The following is a 21107-nucleotide window of genomic DNA, read 5'->3' as shown; positions in this document are numbered from 1 at the left end:
CTAATAGGAATGTCATATGTAATATAACCAAACCAGAATTCTTGATTTCCTTCCTCCCAAATCTGCTTCTACTTCAACTTCCCTCACTGTACCGTGAAAATAACTTAAAGCTAAAAATTCAGGAATTTTCCTTTATTCCTTTCTCTCCTTTAACTTTCTGTTCTCTCCTCCCCTCCTCTGCCATGGTAGCTTGCTATATATTTACTATATAAATAACCCCTAAAAACTCACTATTAATGATAGCCATTTATATACTTGCTACATATTCTAATTACTGTTCTTTCACCTATCATATTTCATATTTTTAACAGTTGCTCTGCTGGAGATTTAAAAAATATTCTTTGGATAGATGTTTTTAATACAGATCTGCACTAAAAGCTGAGTGGGAGAGTGTATGTGAAAGTAATTTTGCAGTATGTCTGCTGGCCTTTTGGTTCCACCTTTGTAATATATCCTAAGTCTGCTTGCTTCTCTGTTCTAGTCCAGGCCACCACTATTTATTGCTTAGGGTACTGTAATAGCCTCCTTCTGTTTCCCTTTTGTTGATTCCCTGTCATCTTTTCTCCAGCAGTAACCAGAGTGAAGTTTTAAGTTTTTAATTTTAATAATTATAGATTCAAAGGAAGTTGCAAAGATAGTACAGAGAGGACACTTACACCCTTCTCTCAGTTCTCCCCTTTGGTTACATCTCCCATAACTATAGAACATTATCAACCCAGGAAATTAGCATGGGAATAAAGTGCGAGTATAGTCTGTCCCATTTTATCACATGGATGGTTTCGTGTAACTACCACTGTAATCAGGATAAAGAGCTATTCCATTGCCAGAGATCCCTCTCATGCTACCCCTTTATATTCACTCCTACCTCCTTATCTCCCACTATCCCTGACTCCTCAGAGTGATGTTTTTAAAACATGAATTAGATCATATTACTGCCTGCTTCAAAGTTACTGTAACTGCTTCCTATCCCAGAATAAAATTCAAACTTTTATGGTGACATACAAACCTGCTTATTGCTCTGACCTTACTTAATAACACCATTCCCCCCACAATCATATACTACAGCTACACTTGCCTTCTTTCTGTGCCTCTAATGCAGTGGTTCTCAAAGTGTGGTTCCTGGGCCAGCAACATCAGCATTATCTGGGATTTGTTAGAGATGTAAATATTTGGTCCATGTCAGACCTGCTGAATCAGAAAGTCTAGGGCTTGAGGCCCAGCTATCTTGTATCTTAGCAAGTCTTTGAAGGTGATTCTGAACATGCTAAAGTTTGAGGATCACTGCTTGAACAAGTCAAACTGCTGTGTGTCAGTTTTTGCTGTAGTTTTTTTCTCTGTCTGGAATATCTTAATAACCCACCATTTACCCATCTTCCTATGCCTGGCTCTTTTTTGCATTTATATCTCTGTTAAAAAAAATACCTCTGCAGAGAGAACTTTCCTCTATAGTCAGTGTAAAGTAGCTACTCATTTATTTTCTATCACATCTCCTTATTTTAATCTTTTGCATATTGCCTATCAGTATCTGATATTTTTCTTATTCATTAGTTTATTTGTCTTTACTTCTGTTAGATTTTATAGTTTCAAAGAGTAGCATCTTGTTTGTTTTGTTCACTTCTTGATGCCCAGGGCTCGTGATATTGCTTGTCATGATAGGCAAACAATAAATATCCCCTGAATAATTGAATGTATTTATGATTTCCTTTTTTTTTGTTTTTTAGCTATATTCTCTAGGATTATAAAGCATATTCCCCAGGACAGCTTTACAGAGTATCTGAAACAAATGTTGTCTGTAGGCAGAATATTTTTATATTTTATTACTCTAGATCTGAAATCCTATTACCTAGAAAGAGAAAAATTTTCTTATGTGTTCTAGCCTGTATCCCACAGTTTTTGTAACTTATTTATGCATTTATATCAGATACCTTTCCCCATTCATTATTAAATCATTGATTCTTTTACTCGGCTTATGTAAAGATCCCCAAATTCTTGATCAGCCAGCTACTGCCAAGGAATGAACAGTCTGTGGAATACTTTAGACAGATTTTCTCTGTAATTTAGTTGGGTACTTTCTCTTCCTCCAGTCTGGTGATGTACCCAGATTAGATGACTTAGGCCTTGTGTGAGTCTGGAGGACCCTTCTGTCCCATGCTCCCTCTCCCCTTTTTCAGGCAGCCATTATCAGTAGAGGCGCAGGCCAAGTGGCCTTATTGGCTCATTTTCCCTAAGCCTATACCTTGGTTTGTTCTGTGGATTGGAGCCACCCCCTCCTGCCAACTTGTTCTTGGTATCTGATATCCTTTACAGGTAGGGGAATTCCTTCATCAGGTGATATCCTTATTGCTGATTATCAGCTACAAAAGAAGAGCTGGCTTCATTTTAGAAGAGAAGATATTCAGAGAAGCCCATTTCCTTTTTAAATTCCTTGACTGTATTATGTATTAGTAAAAACATAATTCTCATGTGGAAGACTAATGGTGTATCACAAAAGACTTCATCATGTCCTTAACTTATATCAGAGCTCGTTTTTTGGAGGTGAGAAGGAGTCATGAGAGTCCCTGTAAAAATTATAAATCAGGATTCCCCCTATTTATAATTAAATATCTTTTAAGTGTTTTAAAAAGATTTCTACTTGATTATAGGTCTGTGATTTTTTAAAAAAAAATTTAAAAATAAGCAAATAGATAAAAAAATCTATAGGTTATAATTAGTTTTATGATTGCTAACCATTTTGATTATATAAGAAATAGATCATTACTAAACCAATTTTGAATAAGAAAGTATTTTCTTTAAGTATTTTTCATAGAAATTATTTTAATTCTAGTACTTTGTATAAGTAGCCAAAGAAATTAGGTTAAATGTAGTGATCTCTATTATAATGTTTGTTTTATTTTCTGTTTTTCTTTCTCAATCTTTTTCATGTGATCTTGGATCTCGGGCTGTTAATGGAATGATTTTGGATACTGTGAACCGCAGAGCCCATTGTGAAGAATGGCAGACCTCCAACCTCTCACAGTATGCACTCCTTCCTCCACCAGTACACAGGATCCTTCAAGAAGCCCCCATTGCGGAGACCACATAGTGTTATTGGAGGAAGCCTTGGCTCCTTCATGGCAATGCCCAGAAATGGAAGCCGATTAGGTAATTTAATTATTTGTCTTTTTTTTTTTAACTTTCTGACTGTAGGTTGTGTACATAGCTAGTAGGTTTTAGGTATATGGAAGTCAGCCAGCCTTTATTATCTGATTTGTCTTGTATTATCTGTTTTGTCTTATAAGATGAAAATCAAGTTGAGAATAAGAGAGAGAGCAGAAAGATGGAAGGTTCTAGAGAGGTAGTAGTACTGACACTACAGAGAAATAACGTTTGAAAACTTGTCCACTGTGAAGAAAATAAAACCCTTGAGAGGTGTGTGCAGGATTTCAGGCTGTGGCCACTTGAGATGATGGTTAATTTAGGATCATACCTGGTAACTCCAGATTATCACCATATGATAGCCCAGTACAATAATTAGCATATATGATTAGCACCTGATTTGTTATTCTTATGTCCCTGTCATTTTAAATATCCAGGAAAAATGTATACCTGCAAGGTTCTGTTTATTTCTCTGGTGTTTTTTTGATGGTGCCTTATTTATCATGTTTTGATTTTAAAATAATTCTAAGTAATTTTTTTGTAGTCTTATGTCAATTATATTTACTGAAGTTTCTGAGGGCTCTAGTCTGCTGCTTGCTCTTGCTGTGGTAGATTATTTCCTCAGGTGTTTTGTTAATTTTGGAAGTATGAGCTTATCTGCAGTGGGGTGTTATCTGTGGGAATTGTGTGTGGCCTTTATTCCTATAAGTATAACCTTACAGAATGGTGTGTTGGAATTGACTCGCACTAGTTCATGACAGATGATTGTTAAATTTTCAGGAAATTTGCAAGCTGATTGTTAAACACAGCCGTTATTAAAATTTAAATTATACAAATATACAATTAGGTAAGCTAAATTGAAAACAAAGGTAATGAATACTTAAGAGTAGTTATTTCCTAATTATTTTATTATACTTTACTATTACCAATGCTTTGGGGATTATTTCTATTGTAACTGTATAGTCAAACTATGTAATGTGCCTATATCTTCCCAAATACATGTTAAATGATATCATGTTGGTAGCTTGAAGTTGGCATGGAGGGAGTATTTACCCCACAGAAATTGGAAAACATTTTAGATCAGGACTTGATTTATTGCTTTGTTAATTGTCTAGACCAGGAGTTGGCAAACATTTTTTGTCAAGGGCCAGATAGTAAATTTTTCAGGTAGTTAAGATACGGTCTCTTTTGAATATTCTTCCTTTTAAAATAACACTATAAAGATGCAAAAACAGTTTTTAGTTCAGGGTTCATACCAAAACAGTCATGTTTGCTGACCCTTGGTCTAAACTTAAGAGAGTGATGTCGAGCTCTGGACTGGTAGCTCAGTTGGTTAGTGTCGTCTTGATACATCAAGGTTGCAGGTTTGAACCCCGGTCAGAGCATGTACAAGAATCAACCAGTGGGTGCATAGAGGGTGGAACAACAGATTGATGCTCTTCTCCCTCTCCCCGCTCCCTCTCCCCCCCTCTTCCCCCTCCCTTCTCCCCGTCCGTCCCCCTCCCTTTCTCCCTCTTTCCTTCCCCCCCTCCCCCCACCTCTCTCTAAGGCAGATTAAATTTTAAAATATGCCTTCCGTCTGTAGCTGTTACATTTTGAATTGCACAAAGTTTGAGTGATTTGAGAGGTAAATATTCTTTTAGTACTTCAAAACTATTACCTGATTCAGCAAAGAAATTGCTCACACCAGTTGCAAATGAGCTGAATTTTGACATAAGCCAACATTGTTTCACTTTTTCTTACTAGCGGAAATGAAAATACCAACCAATATTCATGTTGGAACTGCAGTTGTAGTCTGAAATTAATATGCTGCTTTGTATTCCTTGTGCTTTAAGTCTGCCCTTTACTGAAGATGTAGCACTTCACAAGTCTTGTGCCTTTCTGTAGGAAGCTCTCACTTGCAGCTCAGACACCTAGGCTTTATCTTTTATCCCAGTGTGGCAGCTAAACCCAAGCACCTTCTTACCAAGATCAGCCACCTGTCTTAAGAAAGTGACAGTCAGTTTGTACATTAGCAGCTTTGGGTTTTCAGTTCTCTGTCTTTGTTCCTGGGTATTATGTATACATTCTTGCAAACTCAACTATACATTTTAAAGTACTATATCTTATTCAAAATTTTCTTGAAGATTTCTACCAAGTTAATTTTTTGTTCAGATCTCTGTATAAAGTTTCTCCAGAAATTTCTGTGCTTGAAATGTATTCTTGAATTACATTTGACCTATCAAAAAACCCCACAAACCATTGCCATTTGCAACTGTTTTTTAGTGTGAATAAATTTTCTCAATAATGTAAGGCAATATATGGAAGTGTATGAATTCTGAGACTGATTTGATGAGATCTTTGAGTTTAATTTTTGTTAAACAGTTTTCATATTTTTATGAGCAAATATTTTTCATGAAACTTGAAATTTTTCATTATAAAATACTATTTTTTGTTTTGCATATTATTTTGTTTGGGAAAAAAGTCCCAGTTACCTAGTCTATTTCTTGATTTTTAGTTAATATTTAATTCATTGTAATATTTATTGAGCACCTGTGAAGTACCAGGCACTTTTTAAGTTTTCTGGGAATACGAAAGTGAATAAGCCACACCCTGTCCCCAAGGATCTCAGACATAACTTGGTGCAAAATCACGTGAACCACATAGTGCTGTTCAGTGCAGTAGGTACAGTGTGGGCACAGTACTCCTCTGGGTCTGAGAGTAGGAACAAACCACTGAGTGATGACACATGCACCTGGTTTTGAAGTGTAAGTATGAATTTACCAGATTAATAATATAGGGGAAAGACAACTCTTACAGATAAGGAAAAAAAGTGTGTTAAAACACTGCAACATGAAACAATAATGATGCTTTTGGTTAATGAATAATTGTATAGAGAGTGCTAGTGACAAGAGATGTGTTTGAGATCTAGCATTTGTTTCTGGTGCGCTACTCTTACTAGATGAATTAGAGGATGATTGACAAATGTACATATATGAGCAGGTGTGTAAGTATACAAGCGTGTTTTGTACAGGTTTCTTTTGTTTAGTTCTTGTGTAAAGTAGATAATCTGAATAATTTTTGAATTGTTTTTGTTTTATTTTTAATATTGGAAGGAAGGGTAACTGCACTAGCAGTTTTTAAAGAATATTCAAAGAACTAGCTCATTTGACTGTGGAACCCATGGAACATTGTTTTAATGAAAAGAATACTAAACTAAATAAAAGGCAAAAGACCAGGTTTGTTTTTCACTCTGCTTCTAAGCTGTATGACCTTTGAAAGTCATTTAACCTTTCAAGGTCTCAGTTCCCAGATTTGAAAAGTGAGAGAACTGACTTCAATAATTCTCATTGTTATTTCCAGTCTATAATTTTATTATTCAACCTTGGTAAAATGTTGAATGTTAGTTTTTTTCATAATCTGAGAGTATAAAAAGACTGCTTACTAGTGTTTTAAGGCATTTATGTTTCAGTCTATTAACTGTACACCATCGTACCCAGAGTGTATAAGACCTTTTATACTATGATTTTTTATGTGTTGGCTATCTACATCTTACTGTAGTGGTAATAAATTATGTAACATAGGGTATAATACATCTCTTATAAAATGTTTCATGTTCTAATACAGATATTGTTCATGAAAATCTAAAAATGGGATCAGATGGTGAGAGTGACCAAGCTTCTGGGACATCATCTGATGAAGTCCAGTCACCTACAGGTGTTTGTCTTAGAAATCGTATACATAGACGGATCTCAATGGAGGTAACCATTAATAACTATAAATATGCCTCTGTGTGTGTGTGGTGTGTTTGTGTGTGTGTAAACACACATGTATATATCAGACAAACTAAATGCCTATTGGAAAATTTTCTTGAAGGCAAATGAAACTTGTAATAAAATTGTTTCTTTGTGTTAGTGAAGAGTAGTTTTGTGACTTTCTCTTTTCTAATGATCTACTATCCCAAAGTAAGTATGCATTAATTATAGTTAATACTTTTCAAAACACTTTGTAGGTTCTTTGTGAGGGAAATGTAAATTTTCAGAACTTCCGGAAGTCAGAATGATACATTAGTATTCTTTTTAGAAAATACGATTTTAATTAAATTGTGAGATTCATCTGTATGCCTTATATTTTATTTATAAATATTTCAAATTTTGAAAGGTGTATATAAAATAAGCACCAATTCTCTTGCCTTATATTATAAATATGAGTATCATTTCCTCTATGGTTCAATATACCTACTAATCTCTGTAGCACATATAAGTTATTTCTCCATGTAAAAGAATGAAGAGCTCATTTCCTTTTTTCAGTGTTATGTATAACCTTGAGGACAAAAGTGGATTATGAATGTTATCATTTTAGTATATACTGTAGATTAAAATAGTTTTCTCTAAAAAAAATTGGTTGTGTTTTAAAATGAGTATTAACTTTTTTAAGTGCTGTTAAGATGATGATGATTAGGGCATCAGTACTCTTGGTTGCATTTTCATTGATAAACGATTGCTTCTGAATCAGTTAAGGAAAACAGTATCAGTTTCCTAAGTGATGAATTAACATTTTCATCTCATAAGATCAACTTGATATCTCTTCATATTACTGTATAACGTATCATAATAATAAAAATAATATTCCTGATTTTCTTGACCATATAGATACATGATTTTCTTTGTTATATATTTTGAGGTTTTATTTACTATTAGGATCTGTACCTGGACTTTCTCATTCTTCCAGTGAGCTATATTTATTTTTCCTAAAGGTGACACTCTTGATTATATTCTTTTTACTGTGTATTTTAATATCTGGAAAGACTTCTTTCTCAGTACCCCCCTACCCCCCACACACATTCTCTGATTTATTTTAGAATGTTTTTGCATATTTCTGTTTATTCTTCTAGATAAATTTTAAGTACTTTTTTCCAAGAATGATCTTATTGTGATTTGTTTGGGGTTATGTAAAGTATGAAACTAATATGAGAGAGCCATCATTTAGTTTTATCATTTGGGAACATGGTATATTTCTATACTAAAGTCATATATCTTTCAAATATTTATACAGGTCCTGTACATCTCAATTTTGCTTCATGGCTTTGGTACTATTATGAATAATAAGGATTTATTTTTGTAGGATTTATGTTTCTTGGTGTGATGATATAAGCAAGATTCCCTTTCACATCTCTTCCAATTCACATTCTATTATTAAATGAAATAGAAATGCCTTTTGCTTACTTCTGTCCATTGATAGAGCAATAATAAAATATTTCAGTTGTCTCACTGTGTTGTATACAAAATCATACAGTATCTACTTGGTTATTTCATTTAAGCCAGTCACATCTTCTCATACTCTTTGCCTATTTCTACTATATAATAATGTCAGGGTAAAATCATTTTGAAAGGAGTTCAGAAATAGTGGGTTGCAGAGTATTTCTGTAAAACTGTATTGTATACTTTTGCTTAGAGTAAATATGTTTGCATTTAGTATATTTTATGTAATCAGCATAAATAACTTTGCAACTGCAATAAAACTTTACAGTTACATATCATTAAGAAATAATATAGCCATGAATTCAAAAGTCAAATGCCCTTATCTTTTCTATTTGTAGTTACCTACAAAAATATTTTTGTTTTGTTTTGTTTTTTAAGGATTTAAATAAGCGGTTATCACTGCCTGCAGATATCAGAATACCTGATGGATATCTTGAAAAGTTTCAGATAAACAGTCCACCATTTGATCAACCAATGAGCCGAAGATCTCGTAGAGCTTCCTTAGTAAGTTTTTAGTCTCCTATACCTACAGCATCAGATGTGCTTTGTTTAATTTTTCTGGATGTAAACATTTTATATTCTTATATTTAGTTTTTTAATAGCTAAATTTTATTACATTTCTTTCTGGATTTTATTTTTTCCCATTTTTAAGTGTTTACAGTTGCATATTAGAATAGGGTTTAAGCTGTGTTCTATTTTATTTTTGTTAAATTTTATTGATATATGCTAGATGTACAGAATATGTACTAGATAAATATACATATTAATATATACTAGATATACAGAAAAGTACATAAACCATAATTGTATAGCTCAGTGAATTTTTGCTGAGTTAACATACCTATATGACCAAGTACCCAGATCAATAGAAGAAAATTTCAGAAATCCAGAAACCCCCTCTGCCACCTCTCTGTTTACTTTTGACTCCTACTTCCTCAGCTGTAGACATTATCCTTTCTTTTAATGCCAAAGATTAATTTTACCCATATGTTTTCTACTATTTTGATTATGTTTATAGTATATTTTAATATCTAGATAGACTTTTTAAAATCCTCATTTACATGCATGTTCTTATTTTAAAAATGCTTTTGATATTCCTTTTCTGATTATTATTTAGACTTTTGAACTTTAATTATAAATATATAAATTATTAAACCACATATTATACAATATGTATCTTTTTGTGTTTGGCTTCTTGGGCTCAGTGTTATGCTTGTGTTTTATCTAGGTTGTTGTATATAGTTATAGTTCATTTGTTCTTATTGTCACATTTTATTCCATTGTATGAATATTATACTCTCTTCAGTCTCCTGTTGCTTTAGTTTTTAGCTGTTACCAAACAGAGCTTCTATCACCACACCTGTATGTGTTTTGATTAATGTATGTAAGCATTTCTTTTGGGTGCATACCTAGGAGTGGTATTGTTGGATAAGATTATGTGCATATGTTCAGCTTTCCTAGACACTGCCAAAAGAATTTCCAAAGTGGTTGTACCAATTACCAATTTATACTTTCATCACCAGTACATGATAATTCTAGTTTCTCTCCTTGCCTGTTTTTGATAATTGTCCCTTTTTAAAAATTTTTATGCTTTTCTGATGAGTGTTATCTTGTAGTTTTATTTTGCATTTTCCCATAAACTAAACTGAACACTTTTTAAAAAATTCTTTATATTAGATTCTCTGTTTTTCAGTTACAGTTGACATTCAATATTATTTTTTATTAGTTTCAGGTGTATAGCTCGTTGAACACTTTTTAATGTTTATTGGATACTTTTGTGAATTAACTGCTCAGGTCTGTTGTCTCTTTTCTGTTGGGTTTTTTGCCTTTTTCTTATTGATTTATGGGCATTTTTTTATACATTCTGTGTAAAGGACCTTTTCCAGTTATATGTCTTGCAAATATCTTCTAGCATGTAGCAATTGACCCAGCACTGTTTATTGAAAGGGCAGTTTTCACTATTGCAGTGTCATCTTTGATATAAATTCAGGTGATTGTATATGTGAGGATTTCTTTTTGATGGCTGTAGTCCTTTAGAAGAAGTACATATAAAGTGCTATGAAACAACAAAAGAGATAGCAAATAAAATGTCCTTGCACATCACAGACTTACAGAGGAGACAGTGCTCCAACTGGCTCTAGAAGGATGGGTAGGAATTTGTCAGGTTGACAATGGGTAGAAGAGTGTTCTAAGCAGAGGAAACTTCGTGTATTAAAACCAAAAGGTAGAGCCTAACCGGAGTGGCTCGCTTGACTGAGCATTGTCCTGTGGACTGAAAGGTTGCTGGTTGGTTCCCAGTCAGGGCACATACCTGGGTTGCAGGTTTGATCCCCTGTTGGAGACTGTAAAGGAAGGCAATCCAGCGATGTCTCTGTCTGTCTGTCTTTCCCCCCTTTCTCTCCCCTCCCCTTCCTTCCGTTCCTCTCTATAAGTATGTCCTCAGGTGAGGATTAAAAAACAAAACAAAACAAAACACACAGAGGTATAAATGTAGGTATTATTACAATTGATATGAAGGGTAAATGTGGATTAATATTAAAGAGGAGGGCGTGAACGGATAGGATGGATCCAGACTGTAAGGCCAAGGCTAACAGACTTCGTCCCATGTAATGGAAGGACCTCAAAGGTATCTATTTAAATAAGGACTGACATCACATTTTTGTTTCAAACAATAGCTTTAAACGAAAGGGTAAATGATGAAGTAGGAGGAGAGAAAGACTAGAGATAAGGAGATAAATTAGGAATTTATTCAAAATTAAGGGTGATGTGCAAGTCATGTGGGAATGGAAAATCCGAGCAGGGTCTAGAGACCATGAGGGGTAAAATGAGCAGGGCGTGGCACCCAGTTGGACTTTGTGTCTGAGGAAGGAGCGGTGGAAGAGGCTTCCTGGGGGCTAGCAGTTGTTATATCTCCTTTTTATATATTATATCCTGGCATATTTTTATTCACCAAAACTTCTGTTTTTGATTATATCTTCTAAAGAATAAAATTATTTTATGCTGTGTATAATATGAGCACATTGTTATTTGACATTCACCAATGTACAGTAAGGTAAAAGTGTAATGCTCACTTGATTCTTGGTACAGGTTTATCATCATCATAGTTCTGCATCACTGCTGAAGATATTTTTCTTCAAATAACTCTGTCATTTGATTATTGGTTAAAAGTGTTGTTTGGCTATCAATTTTTATTAAAGATTGGTACTTAGGATAAATTTTGAAGTTATTAAATGTTCAGATTGGTACTAAAAGTGTGATTCAATCACCATGTAATTATTTAAGCTATCATTTTAAGAGCTTTATCAGATCTACATGAAATTAAGGAAAACAGTGCCCTCTAATGAATGTTAAAAGTGACTGGAGTTTTTATTGTGATTGGGTGTTCCTGCCCACCTCTCTCAGTTTTTTATCTGAAATGGCTTATAGATTTCAGATTAATCATGCCAGCTGTGTTTTAGTTTCTATTAATGCATCCCTTTCATTATTCATCTGACTTACTAAAGCATGATTTCTTTTGAAATATATTAGAAAATTTTTGTTCAGTAACCTAGGCTTATGTATGAAGAAGCGGGTTAGGGAAAAATGGAAAGGAGATAGGAAAAGAAAAGTATTCTTCACACGTGTTAGCGCTTATGTTTCTATGGATAGTATACACTTTATCTAAAAAATAAGATTTTTTTTTTTAAGGTAAAATATAAAATTTTAGTTTTGTCTTTCTAAAAGTATCAAACTGTATTTTCATATTTTCAGTAAGCAATGTATAATAAGTAAAGTAGTCAAAATAACAAATCCTTTGCTTGGGTAGGAATTAAGAAACAAGTCACAGAATTCATTTCTGGAGAAAGACATACAATAAGGCTTATTGGTTTTTTTATAAATTTGTTATTGTCAACCTCAAGTGGACCCTCAGTATTGTGTGGCTACCCTGCTATCTTTTTCTGGTTAACTCTTCCTCTCTTGCTCCAAGCAGATAATCTCTTCTACATCATAATGAAGAAAGAAGCCATTAACCAAAAACCCCCTTATATCTTAAGTAACAAATGTACCAATCTACCTATACTTGTACTCATTCTATTCTTTCCTTGTTTTAATATTGAGGGATTGAAATTCCTGTCCATCTCTTCAAAATGCTTAGAGTATTTGTTATCCCTATACACTCATGTATATTCAGTCTTCCTCTTAACTGAATCCTTCCCATTGACTTTTTATTTAAATAAATTTTAATTTTATAATAGTTTTAGATTTACAGAAAAATTTAAAAGACTATAGTGACCTTGGCCAGGTAGCTCAGTTGATTGGAGCGTCATCCCATACACCAAAAAGTTCTGGGTTCCATTCTCGGTCAGAGGACATACCTAAGTTGGTTTGATCCCCGGTTGGGGCATGTACGGGAGGCAACCGGTCAATATTTCTACCCCGTTCCTTCCTTTCTCTCTAAAATCAATTAAAAAAACATATCCGGTGAGGATTGAAAAAAAAAAGGTACTACTATAGTGTTCTCATATGCTACATACCCAGTTATCTCTATTGTTAACATTTTACATTACTTTAGTACATTTGTCACAAATAAGGAACCAACATTGGCACATTACTATTAACTAAACTGCACACTTTATTCACATTTCCCAAGTTTTTCACTAAGGTTCTTTTTTTGTCCCAGGATCCCATCTAGGACATCTCATTACATTTAGTCATCACATCTCAGGTTAAAGCACCTCATTACATTTTAATCATCATGTCTCATGTCAAAGACACTGGTTATTGGGTTGGTGAAGTGCTAGTTAATACTCATTTATGTTTGATAATAAATGGAATATTAGACTAGTGGGAAAGCCCACATGCAAGATTCATTAAAAACAAGATTCATTAGAGCACTGTTGAATTACAATGATGACATACCCAGTGGACGTTTTGTGAGACTATTAAGCACAACGTCAACAGACCAAAAATCTTTATATGAAAATTTGTCATTATATTGAAATTATAGGTTGTACACATTTTAAGAATCTGCTTCTTACTAAACAATGAGTTTTGGAGTCCTCATTCATGGCCTTACTGATATAGATGGTATGTAGTCCTTTCTGTTTCTAAGAGTAGGTGAGAAAATTATCAAGTCCTGATGCCTTTCAGAAATAGTGAATATATTATGGGGTGTGAAAATGAGGTTCAAAGTCTGCCCACAACTTAATTTACCTTTGCCGTATTATTTACAGGGTTAAGATAGTCATGATGATGGTAACAGCAGTTTTTCTAAGACACAATGACCCAGTAGCATAGAGGTTCTCAGTCTCTTCAGCACCCCACAGATCTAAGAACACATTTCTGTCAGTAACAGTAACTAGGTAATTCTCACAGGAGGGAAATGGGGTGTTTGAGAAAATCTCCCTTTGTCTGAGTGTTTCTAATATACACATTCACTTTTAGAATGGCAGCTACAGAACTTTTGCACATACTTCGTTTGTTTTGAAGCTCAATTAGAACCCCATTGCCAGCATATTAATACATCATTACAACTGTGACACAGAGATTATGTTGCCAGAGCCAAGGTAATCAAGAAGTCTCCCATAATGCTCAATACCACTTAAAGGTTACACTGAACTATAGGGAGGCTGTTATAAATTATAATTTATTGAATTTTTTGTTTTGTTTTCATATGCTTATCCTGGTAAGAGCCATCTGAACAGGAATTTGCTTGTAGCTGCCAAAAAGCCAAGTATTTTCCTAGAAAAATGAAGTATCAGAAAAAATTATATTTCTTTAGAAAGCAGTATTAAGGGAGGTTTATATTATGTTCAAATACAAAGCTTCTTGTTCCATTCCTTTAGCTATTTCTTTATTTATGAAACTTTTAAAATATTCTAAAATAATCTAAGACAGAACTCATAAAAACAGGAATCATATTTGTCATCTTCACTGTATCCTCAGTTACCTAGCACTGTGCTTGGTAAATGTTGAATAAATGAGCTTTGTCCTCTGTCCTCTGAATAATTTCTGTAGGAGAGCATGTCAACAAGCTAGTCATTATATCTTTTGTTAATCTTGTCATGTTCCGCAGATAAATATGCAAGCAGAATTTTCTAAAAATTCCATTTAAAGATTCAGTAAGTGACATAACTATTAAATCTTGAGGGTTTGAAATTGTTAAAATGGGTGGTGAAGTAGGTATGCTTTACTCTCTGAATTAGGTTCTGACAGACAGTTTATTGGTAAACTGTCTTTTGTCTGAATTCTCTGGCTGCCTGCATGGGAGGAATTTAGTTATGCTGTTTATTTTATAGCTCAATTATTAAAATTTAAATTTAACTTTATAATGATAGTACAGTATTTACTTCCTTTTTTAAAAGCAGACTTTCAGCATATTTTAATGATAGCACTAAATTTCATCCTTTGAAGAGTTACTCTTTGCTGTGTTGATTTTTGATCCACCCCTTATAGTTTATTCCGTATGTACTTCATATAACAGTAATCTCTATAATATTTTATCTTTACATTCTTGAATTTGTTATCTACTTCACACGCCCGTAAAACCAAACCCCAGCATTGTTGTCGTAGCCACCCCTGGACCCAAGTGTATTTGATGTTTTAAGGGTGTGCTGCTGTTTATTCATTTCAGAGAAAAGGGTGAAGAAGAGAGCAGTAGTCCAACTCCTGATAAGCACAAGTTCCTAGCTTGCAGTCACATTTTTCTGTGTTCTTCTCCTTGTTATAGTTGATGATATTTTAATTTTTTTTTCAGGTATATTTATTGCTTTGTTTATACTAGTTTCCATTTGTTCTCAATGTAGTTTTTTCCTTCATAAAATATATGACAAGAGTTAAAATTCGTATTTGTGAATTTAAGAACCTGAATTCCAGAGATAGATACAGGAAAATAAACATGTTCTATCAGTTTGTGTGACCTTGGCAATAAGCCTCTCTTTTATTTTTAAGGTATTTAAGATCATATGTAAATAGGGTGTAAAAATCCTATGTAAACTAAAAGAGTGTTCAAAATCAGGCTTTTATGTACCAGATTTTGTTTTCCACATTTTCCATGTTAAAGTTAAAAAACTCCATTTGTATTTGGAAAGTGTTGTCTATTATAGTTTTACTTTATTATTTTGCATAGTTGGTTAATAGAAAGCAAGAACTTAATATCTCTGAGTCATATACAAGATAGTACATTGATGGATGGTTTATGATGGTTCCAGAACTTCATATTTTAAAGTTTTTTGAAACACTACATATAGGCCTTAAAGAGTGCAAAAAGAAGCAATTTTTCAATCATGCAATGATACTACCTGTGACCAAAGGTTTTTTATTAGTTTACCGAAGTTAAATTAAGTACTGTTGGATATGCAGGTTTCCTCGTGGCTTTTTAACTTGATATATATCATTGTAAAAAAACAATAAAAACAGTTCCTTTGAGGGGCCTCTGCTGCTTTTGGTCATTCAGCTTTGGGATGTTTATCCTATTCAAAGTATGGGGAGTGATGTTAAAAATCTACTTGTCAGATTCTATTCAACACCTACAGAAAAATTTGAATATTTAAACCTCCAGAATTTGACTAAAACATAAATTTAATGATGCAACATAATTGATACACTTTTTACAGCTGAGGTTCTATATAAAAGAGCATTATTTCCTTTTACTGGCTGTTTATTTAAGGATATTGTCACCACTCTAAATGAGAAGCCTATTTTTTTTACATTATTATTGTCTTTTTCATTATCTGCCAGGAGTACTAGAAAGTAATGTTAAGAAAATTCTTAGTTTCTTCTCCTGCTTGTTTTTTTCTATTTTTCTGTTCTCTCAATACCTAATTTCCATCTCTCTCTATTTCTCCTTTTTACTAAATCTTTTGTGTTAGGGCTTTTTGTTTTGTTTTTTTAGTTTTTAAATATTGAGTTTCCATTACATATTTGAGTGCATTCCATTTACCTCATTTTTTTTAACTCCATGCAAAATAGGCAGACAAATTCAAGGTTTAAAAGCAATGGTTTTGAGAACTCACTTTTAAAGCCCTTTTTTTCGGGGGCCAGATTTAGACTTAAATTTTAGCTGCTTCAGTGTCAGCCGTTTTCCTGGTCCATAATAGGTTGTAACTTGCAGTTGTCTTTTCATTATATTTTGGTTGGAAAACCTGAAATAAATAGTACTTTGTTGCTCAAAGGCATTCCTAGGGAATGCAAAAGATTAGTGAAGGAAAATGTGTAGAAAATTTATTTTGTAGTTTCGTTTAAAAAATCATTATTTTTTTATAAAATTCTTTGTTATCTTAAAATCTCAAGGTCTTAAAATAAAACAATTTTTTTATAGCAGAATGTTAACTAATCTATATAAAAGATAGGTTGACAATTTTAATTGTGAACTTTGATGTTCTTGAATGTTCTAATATCAGGTATATTGCAAAACTTGACAGATGTTCAACAATTTAATTATAATCATTTTTTTTCTATTCTAAGATACTCTTTAGAGCAGAAGTGTTTCAGAAATTGAGGAAGAGGTGAATTGAAATTTTAAGAATACTAAATTTATAATCATTTCCTTTCAGTCAGAAATTGGATTTGGGAAAATGGAAACCTACATCAAATTGGAGAAGCTTGGAGAGGTAAGTAAAATACTTATTTTAAAAATGTAAGACTTTTTTTTCTTCTTATCTAAACTTCTCTATTAATCTGTAGTTTTTGCCAACCTGGGGAAAAAATGTAAGCATTATTGTCTGAAAGTTCATAAATGTAAACTTTATTGTCTAAAAATTCTATCTTGTTCTGAAAAGACAATGGATTGTTAGAAAGAAAAAACCTTAAATTCTTGAAATTACCCTATCAGTTGGAGGAAAAAAATGAATATTTCTATAGCCTTGTAATCTTTATTGAAGCACAAAATATTGAGCTTCCTTGGTAACAAAATTAGATATCTATTAGTTAGCCTCCTGGCAATCTGCTGTCTGTATGGTCATATGGGAAATTACTTGACTTCAAACCTGTGAAAAATCAAAATACTCTCTTTAAGATAAAGATATGTGTCACAGAAGGAAAGTCTTGGCTAATAAGACCTTGGTTTTCTTTAACTTGCTGCTACTACTAATTTTGAAATGGTCTCCCTCCCAGAGTGAGAGAGGGCAAAGAAAATAATAAGAATTCATTAACAGGGAATCCTTAAGAGTGTTTGAGGGCTATCCTGGCAGTGATAGAAGAAATCTGTAAAATATATTTGTTTTTTAAAGGAGAGTTAATGTTTAAAAATTCTGAAAACCAGTAAAATTTTTATAATTTAACAATATGTTAGTAATAGTTTCAAATTTTTATAATTTAACAATATGTTAGTAATAGTTTCAGTATGTTCAGTTAGTTTCCTTAATCTCCACATACTATTGCAGTGTAAAGAACCTTTGATTCTAAAGCTACTGATCCAGTTGTTAATCTGATACAAAGTATAGAAAGTGAATTAGATATACTTACTGTATTTTTATACTTTAAGGCACTCTGTATGGTTTTAAGTATAGAAGCTGTGCTTACAGAACTGAATGTCCTTTTAGATACAGGAAAACCAAGACTAATCATTGTGGTGTTTTCCTTTCAAGGTAGAATTTAACATATACTTAGAACTTAGAAATTTGGTTAGGGCTCTTTATTGTGTAGGTGGTATAGATACACTCTTCGTGATACTTTAGCTATGTCTTTGATAAATATATTTTATAGGGTACTTATGCGACAGTATATAAAGGAAGAAGTAAATTGACAGAGAATTTGGTGGCATTAAAAGAGATCCGGTTGGAACATGAAGAAGGTGCACCCTGCACAGCTATAAGAGAAGGTATAATTTGATCTTTTGTGAATAAAAATTTGTTGTAGAATTTATATAGAACATTTTAAAACCAAAGCCACATAATGAGTTCATTTTTTTGTAAGTAAAAAGTGCTCAGATATAGAAATAATAGATGACTGGAAGATATATTTAGGCCTTAAAAAGCTGATCTCTAAAGCCAAAATATTTAACAGAAAGGAATTAATTATATTATTTATAGCTTATTATGAAATACTATGAAGTCATTAAAAATCATTGTCATAGACAAATACTTGACACTGGGAAATGTTATATAATGGCACATTGGGAAAAGCTAACTATAAATTAGTATATACAGAATGTAAATATATTTCTATCATGCTACCATTTTTTAAAAAAGAGATTATCTAGAAAATGGTTTGAGGTACTGATGAGCAATTTGGAGGAAAAAGGTGCCTTGCACTTAATATCTAATTAATCCTAGAAGTCTCAATAAGCTAACCTTTGAGGAACAACCAGAAGATAATATAGAGAGTATTATTATTATATTGGGGACAATTTTAAGTATTAAAAATATCAAACCTAGAGTCATAAAAGAAAAGAAAAAAACTTGACTCTATTAAAATATTTCTACTGCATATCCCCTTGGTGAATTATTGTTTTAAACTTAAGAGAATCTTAAACATAATTTATGTCAAACTTACCTCAGGTTTTTATAAAGACTGGCTACCACAGACCAATAATTGACTTTCTTTTCTCTTTTGCAGTTTCACTATTAAAGGATCTAAAACATGCAAATATAGTTACCTTACATGACATTGTTCACACAGATAAATCTTTGACTCTGGTCTTTGAGTATCTGGTAAGCATTTAATAAAAATTCAGTATTTATTTTTTGGGTTTTTTTTTGTTAATCCTCACCAGAGGATATTTTTTCCATTGATTTTTAGAGAGAGTGGAAGAGAGGGAGGGAGGTGGGGAGACAGAAAGAGAAACATCAATGTGTGAGAGAAACATAGATGTGTGAGAGACACACTTATTGGTTGCCTCTTGCACACACCCCAGCGGGGCCCGGGATTGAACCTGTAACCCAGGTACCCTTGATGGGCAATTGAACCTAAGACCCTTTGGTATGTAGGCTGATGCTCTACCCACTGAGCCACACCAGCCAGGGCTACTTTTGCTTTAATAAAACATAGAGCAAACTGGATTTTCTAACAGGCCCAGGGACATTTTTGTTTAGATATTGGTATTTAATTAAATTATGTGTTGCATTCAATATCTCCTCAAAAACTTTTTTTTAATGTATAGTATTTATTAATAGTATTTAAGTAAATTGGCCATGCCTTCTGAAAACCCTGTATCACAAAGTAAACTACTATATTTTTTTCAGGATAAAGACCTGAAACAGTACATGGATGATTGTGGAAACATCATGAGTATGCACAATGTAAAGGTATGTTTTAATGTGTAATTTTAAATTTTGTTTAAAGCAGAGACAAACCCTAAGCATAGACAAACTACATTACTTAATGAAATATACTACCTTGATAACTATTCTGCTTTAGAATTTTCTGTTTGGCATTTAAATAAGTTACTATCCTCTAAACAAATTTGATCAGAACTTTTGATAACTACACTATAGTATTTCTTAAGATCAGACTTTTTGTAGAACCTGCTTTGTTTCAAAAATCTTAAAAACCACTTTTGACATTTCTTTTCACATTATAACACTGATTCTCTTAGATATAGAGTACATTTACAGGTGTAATCTGCTTTAAAAAAAAAAACCACACCAAAAAGCCTATTACATAAAAATCCAGATGCTTAAAATACAAATGATTAGTACATTCTGCGAAAGAAAGGCCTTCTTTAAATGGTAAACTCCCCGAACATATTTAAAATGGTACTTAATTATGAAACACCAACTAATTTTCAAGTTACTAATCTAATAATAAGGCCAGGAACATATACAAGTATTATGAATATTAAGCTGGAAATACCAGTCTATATTGTCAGGAAGAAATATGAGATAATTAATGTGTTTTCTTACCTATATATCTAAAGATGCAAGTAATGCCAGAAAAGTTTGGCATAATAATCATTGCCAGATGAAACCCAAAAGTCAAGTAAAAGTAAAATCAAGTAAAAACATTTGATACAGTTGTGTTCTTACAGTAGGTTTCTTTGACCAGAGTGGTATACTCCAAATTTAGCAAAGATTTATTTATCCAAACTTAGCCTACAGTTTGTGAGAAACTACTCTGGAAATAGGCTGTCCTGGCTGTGTGTTTGAGATAGTTCCAATTCTGTAGATACTAACTTTAAACTTACTTTTTTTTTTTTTTATTGTAATTTTGGAGACATAAAGGAGAATCAGTTTCTTTTACTAAAAGATAGCTCAGAACATATTGCCAAGAATTTTAGAATAGGGCTTTAAGTGTATTTCCATATACATTCTCTAAGAATTGTTTTCATCATATTTTACATTTTGTTTTGCAAGTTGTTGTGAATCTCATTTGCATATGTTTCTCTTTGTGGTTTTTGTTTTTTCCTGCTTTCATATTAGCAATAATTTGGAAAGAAAAAATAAGTTCTTAGTTATAATTTGACAAAGATTTGGGAGGTTTATATCTTTTAAGGTAGGTCTACATGTCTGGCTTAAAGTATTTTATTTGTTTAAATAGCAAATTTAATTCTGTGCTTGTCTTTTTCCAAACATAAAAAGTAACAGGAATATATGGAAATAGTAATTTTAGACAAAACAAACACATAAATATGTAGTGTAGAAACTCTGCTGCTTAGAATTTCTTTAGGCCTGTTGTTCACCTGCTGCCTTAGCTGATTCTCAAAGTTCTAATATAGCAGTTTTCAGCCTGTGTGCAGCAAGAATGTTTAAACATGCACTACCTCACTATTTAGTCAGGGCACCGACCTCTTTTCCCTGAGACTATCAAATAAAA

General features: G+C 32.8%; 1 protein-coding gene across 2 annotated transcripts in view; it reads left to right on the top strand.

Moving 5' to 3' along the window:
* CDK17 (cyclin dependent kinase 17) overlaps nucleotides 1-21107 on the top strand; it is an 82174-nt gene that overhangs the window by 47306 nt on the left and 13761 nt on the right. For both annotated transcript variants that reach the window (XM_081127637.1, XM_081127638.1), the window contains exons 3-9: nucleotides 2977-3141; nucleotides 6742-6875; nucleotides 8754-8879; nucleotides 16910-16966; nucleotides 18060-18174; nucleotides 18912-19006; nucleotides 19538-19600. In XM_081127637.1, coding sequence (XP_080983763.1) covers nucleotides 2977-3141; nucleotides 6742-6875; nucleotides 8754-8879; nucleotides 16910-16966; nucleotides 18060-18174; nucleotides 18912-19006; nucleotides 19538-19600 — 755 coding nt within the window. The remainder of the gene's footprint in view (nucleotides 1-2976; nucleotides 3142-6741; nucleotides 6876-8753; nucleotides 8880-16909; nucleotides 16967-18059; nucleotides 18175-18911; nucleotides 19007-19537; nucleotides 19601-21107) is intronic.

Source organism: Miniopterus schreibersii, assembly GCF_964146895.1.
Source record: "Miniopterus schreibersii genome assembly, chromosome: 2".
Taxonomy (NCBI): Eukaryota; Metazoa; Chordata; class Mammalia; order Chiroptera; family Miniopteridae; genus Miniopterus; species Miniopterus schreibersii.
This window is presented reverse-complemented; position numbering and strand designations above follow the sequence as displayed.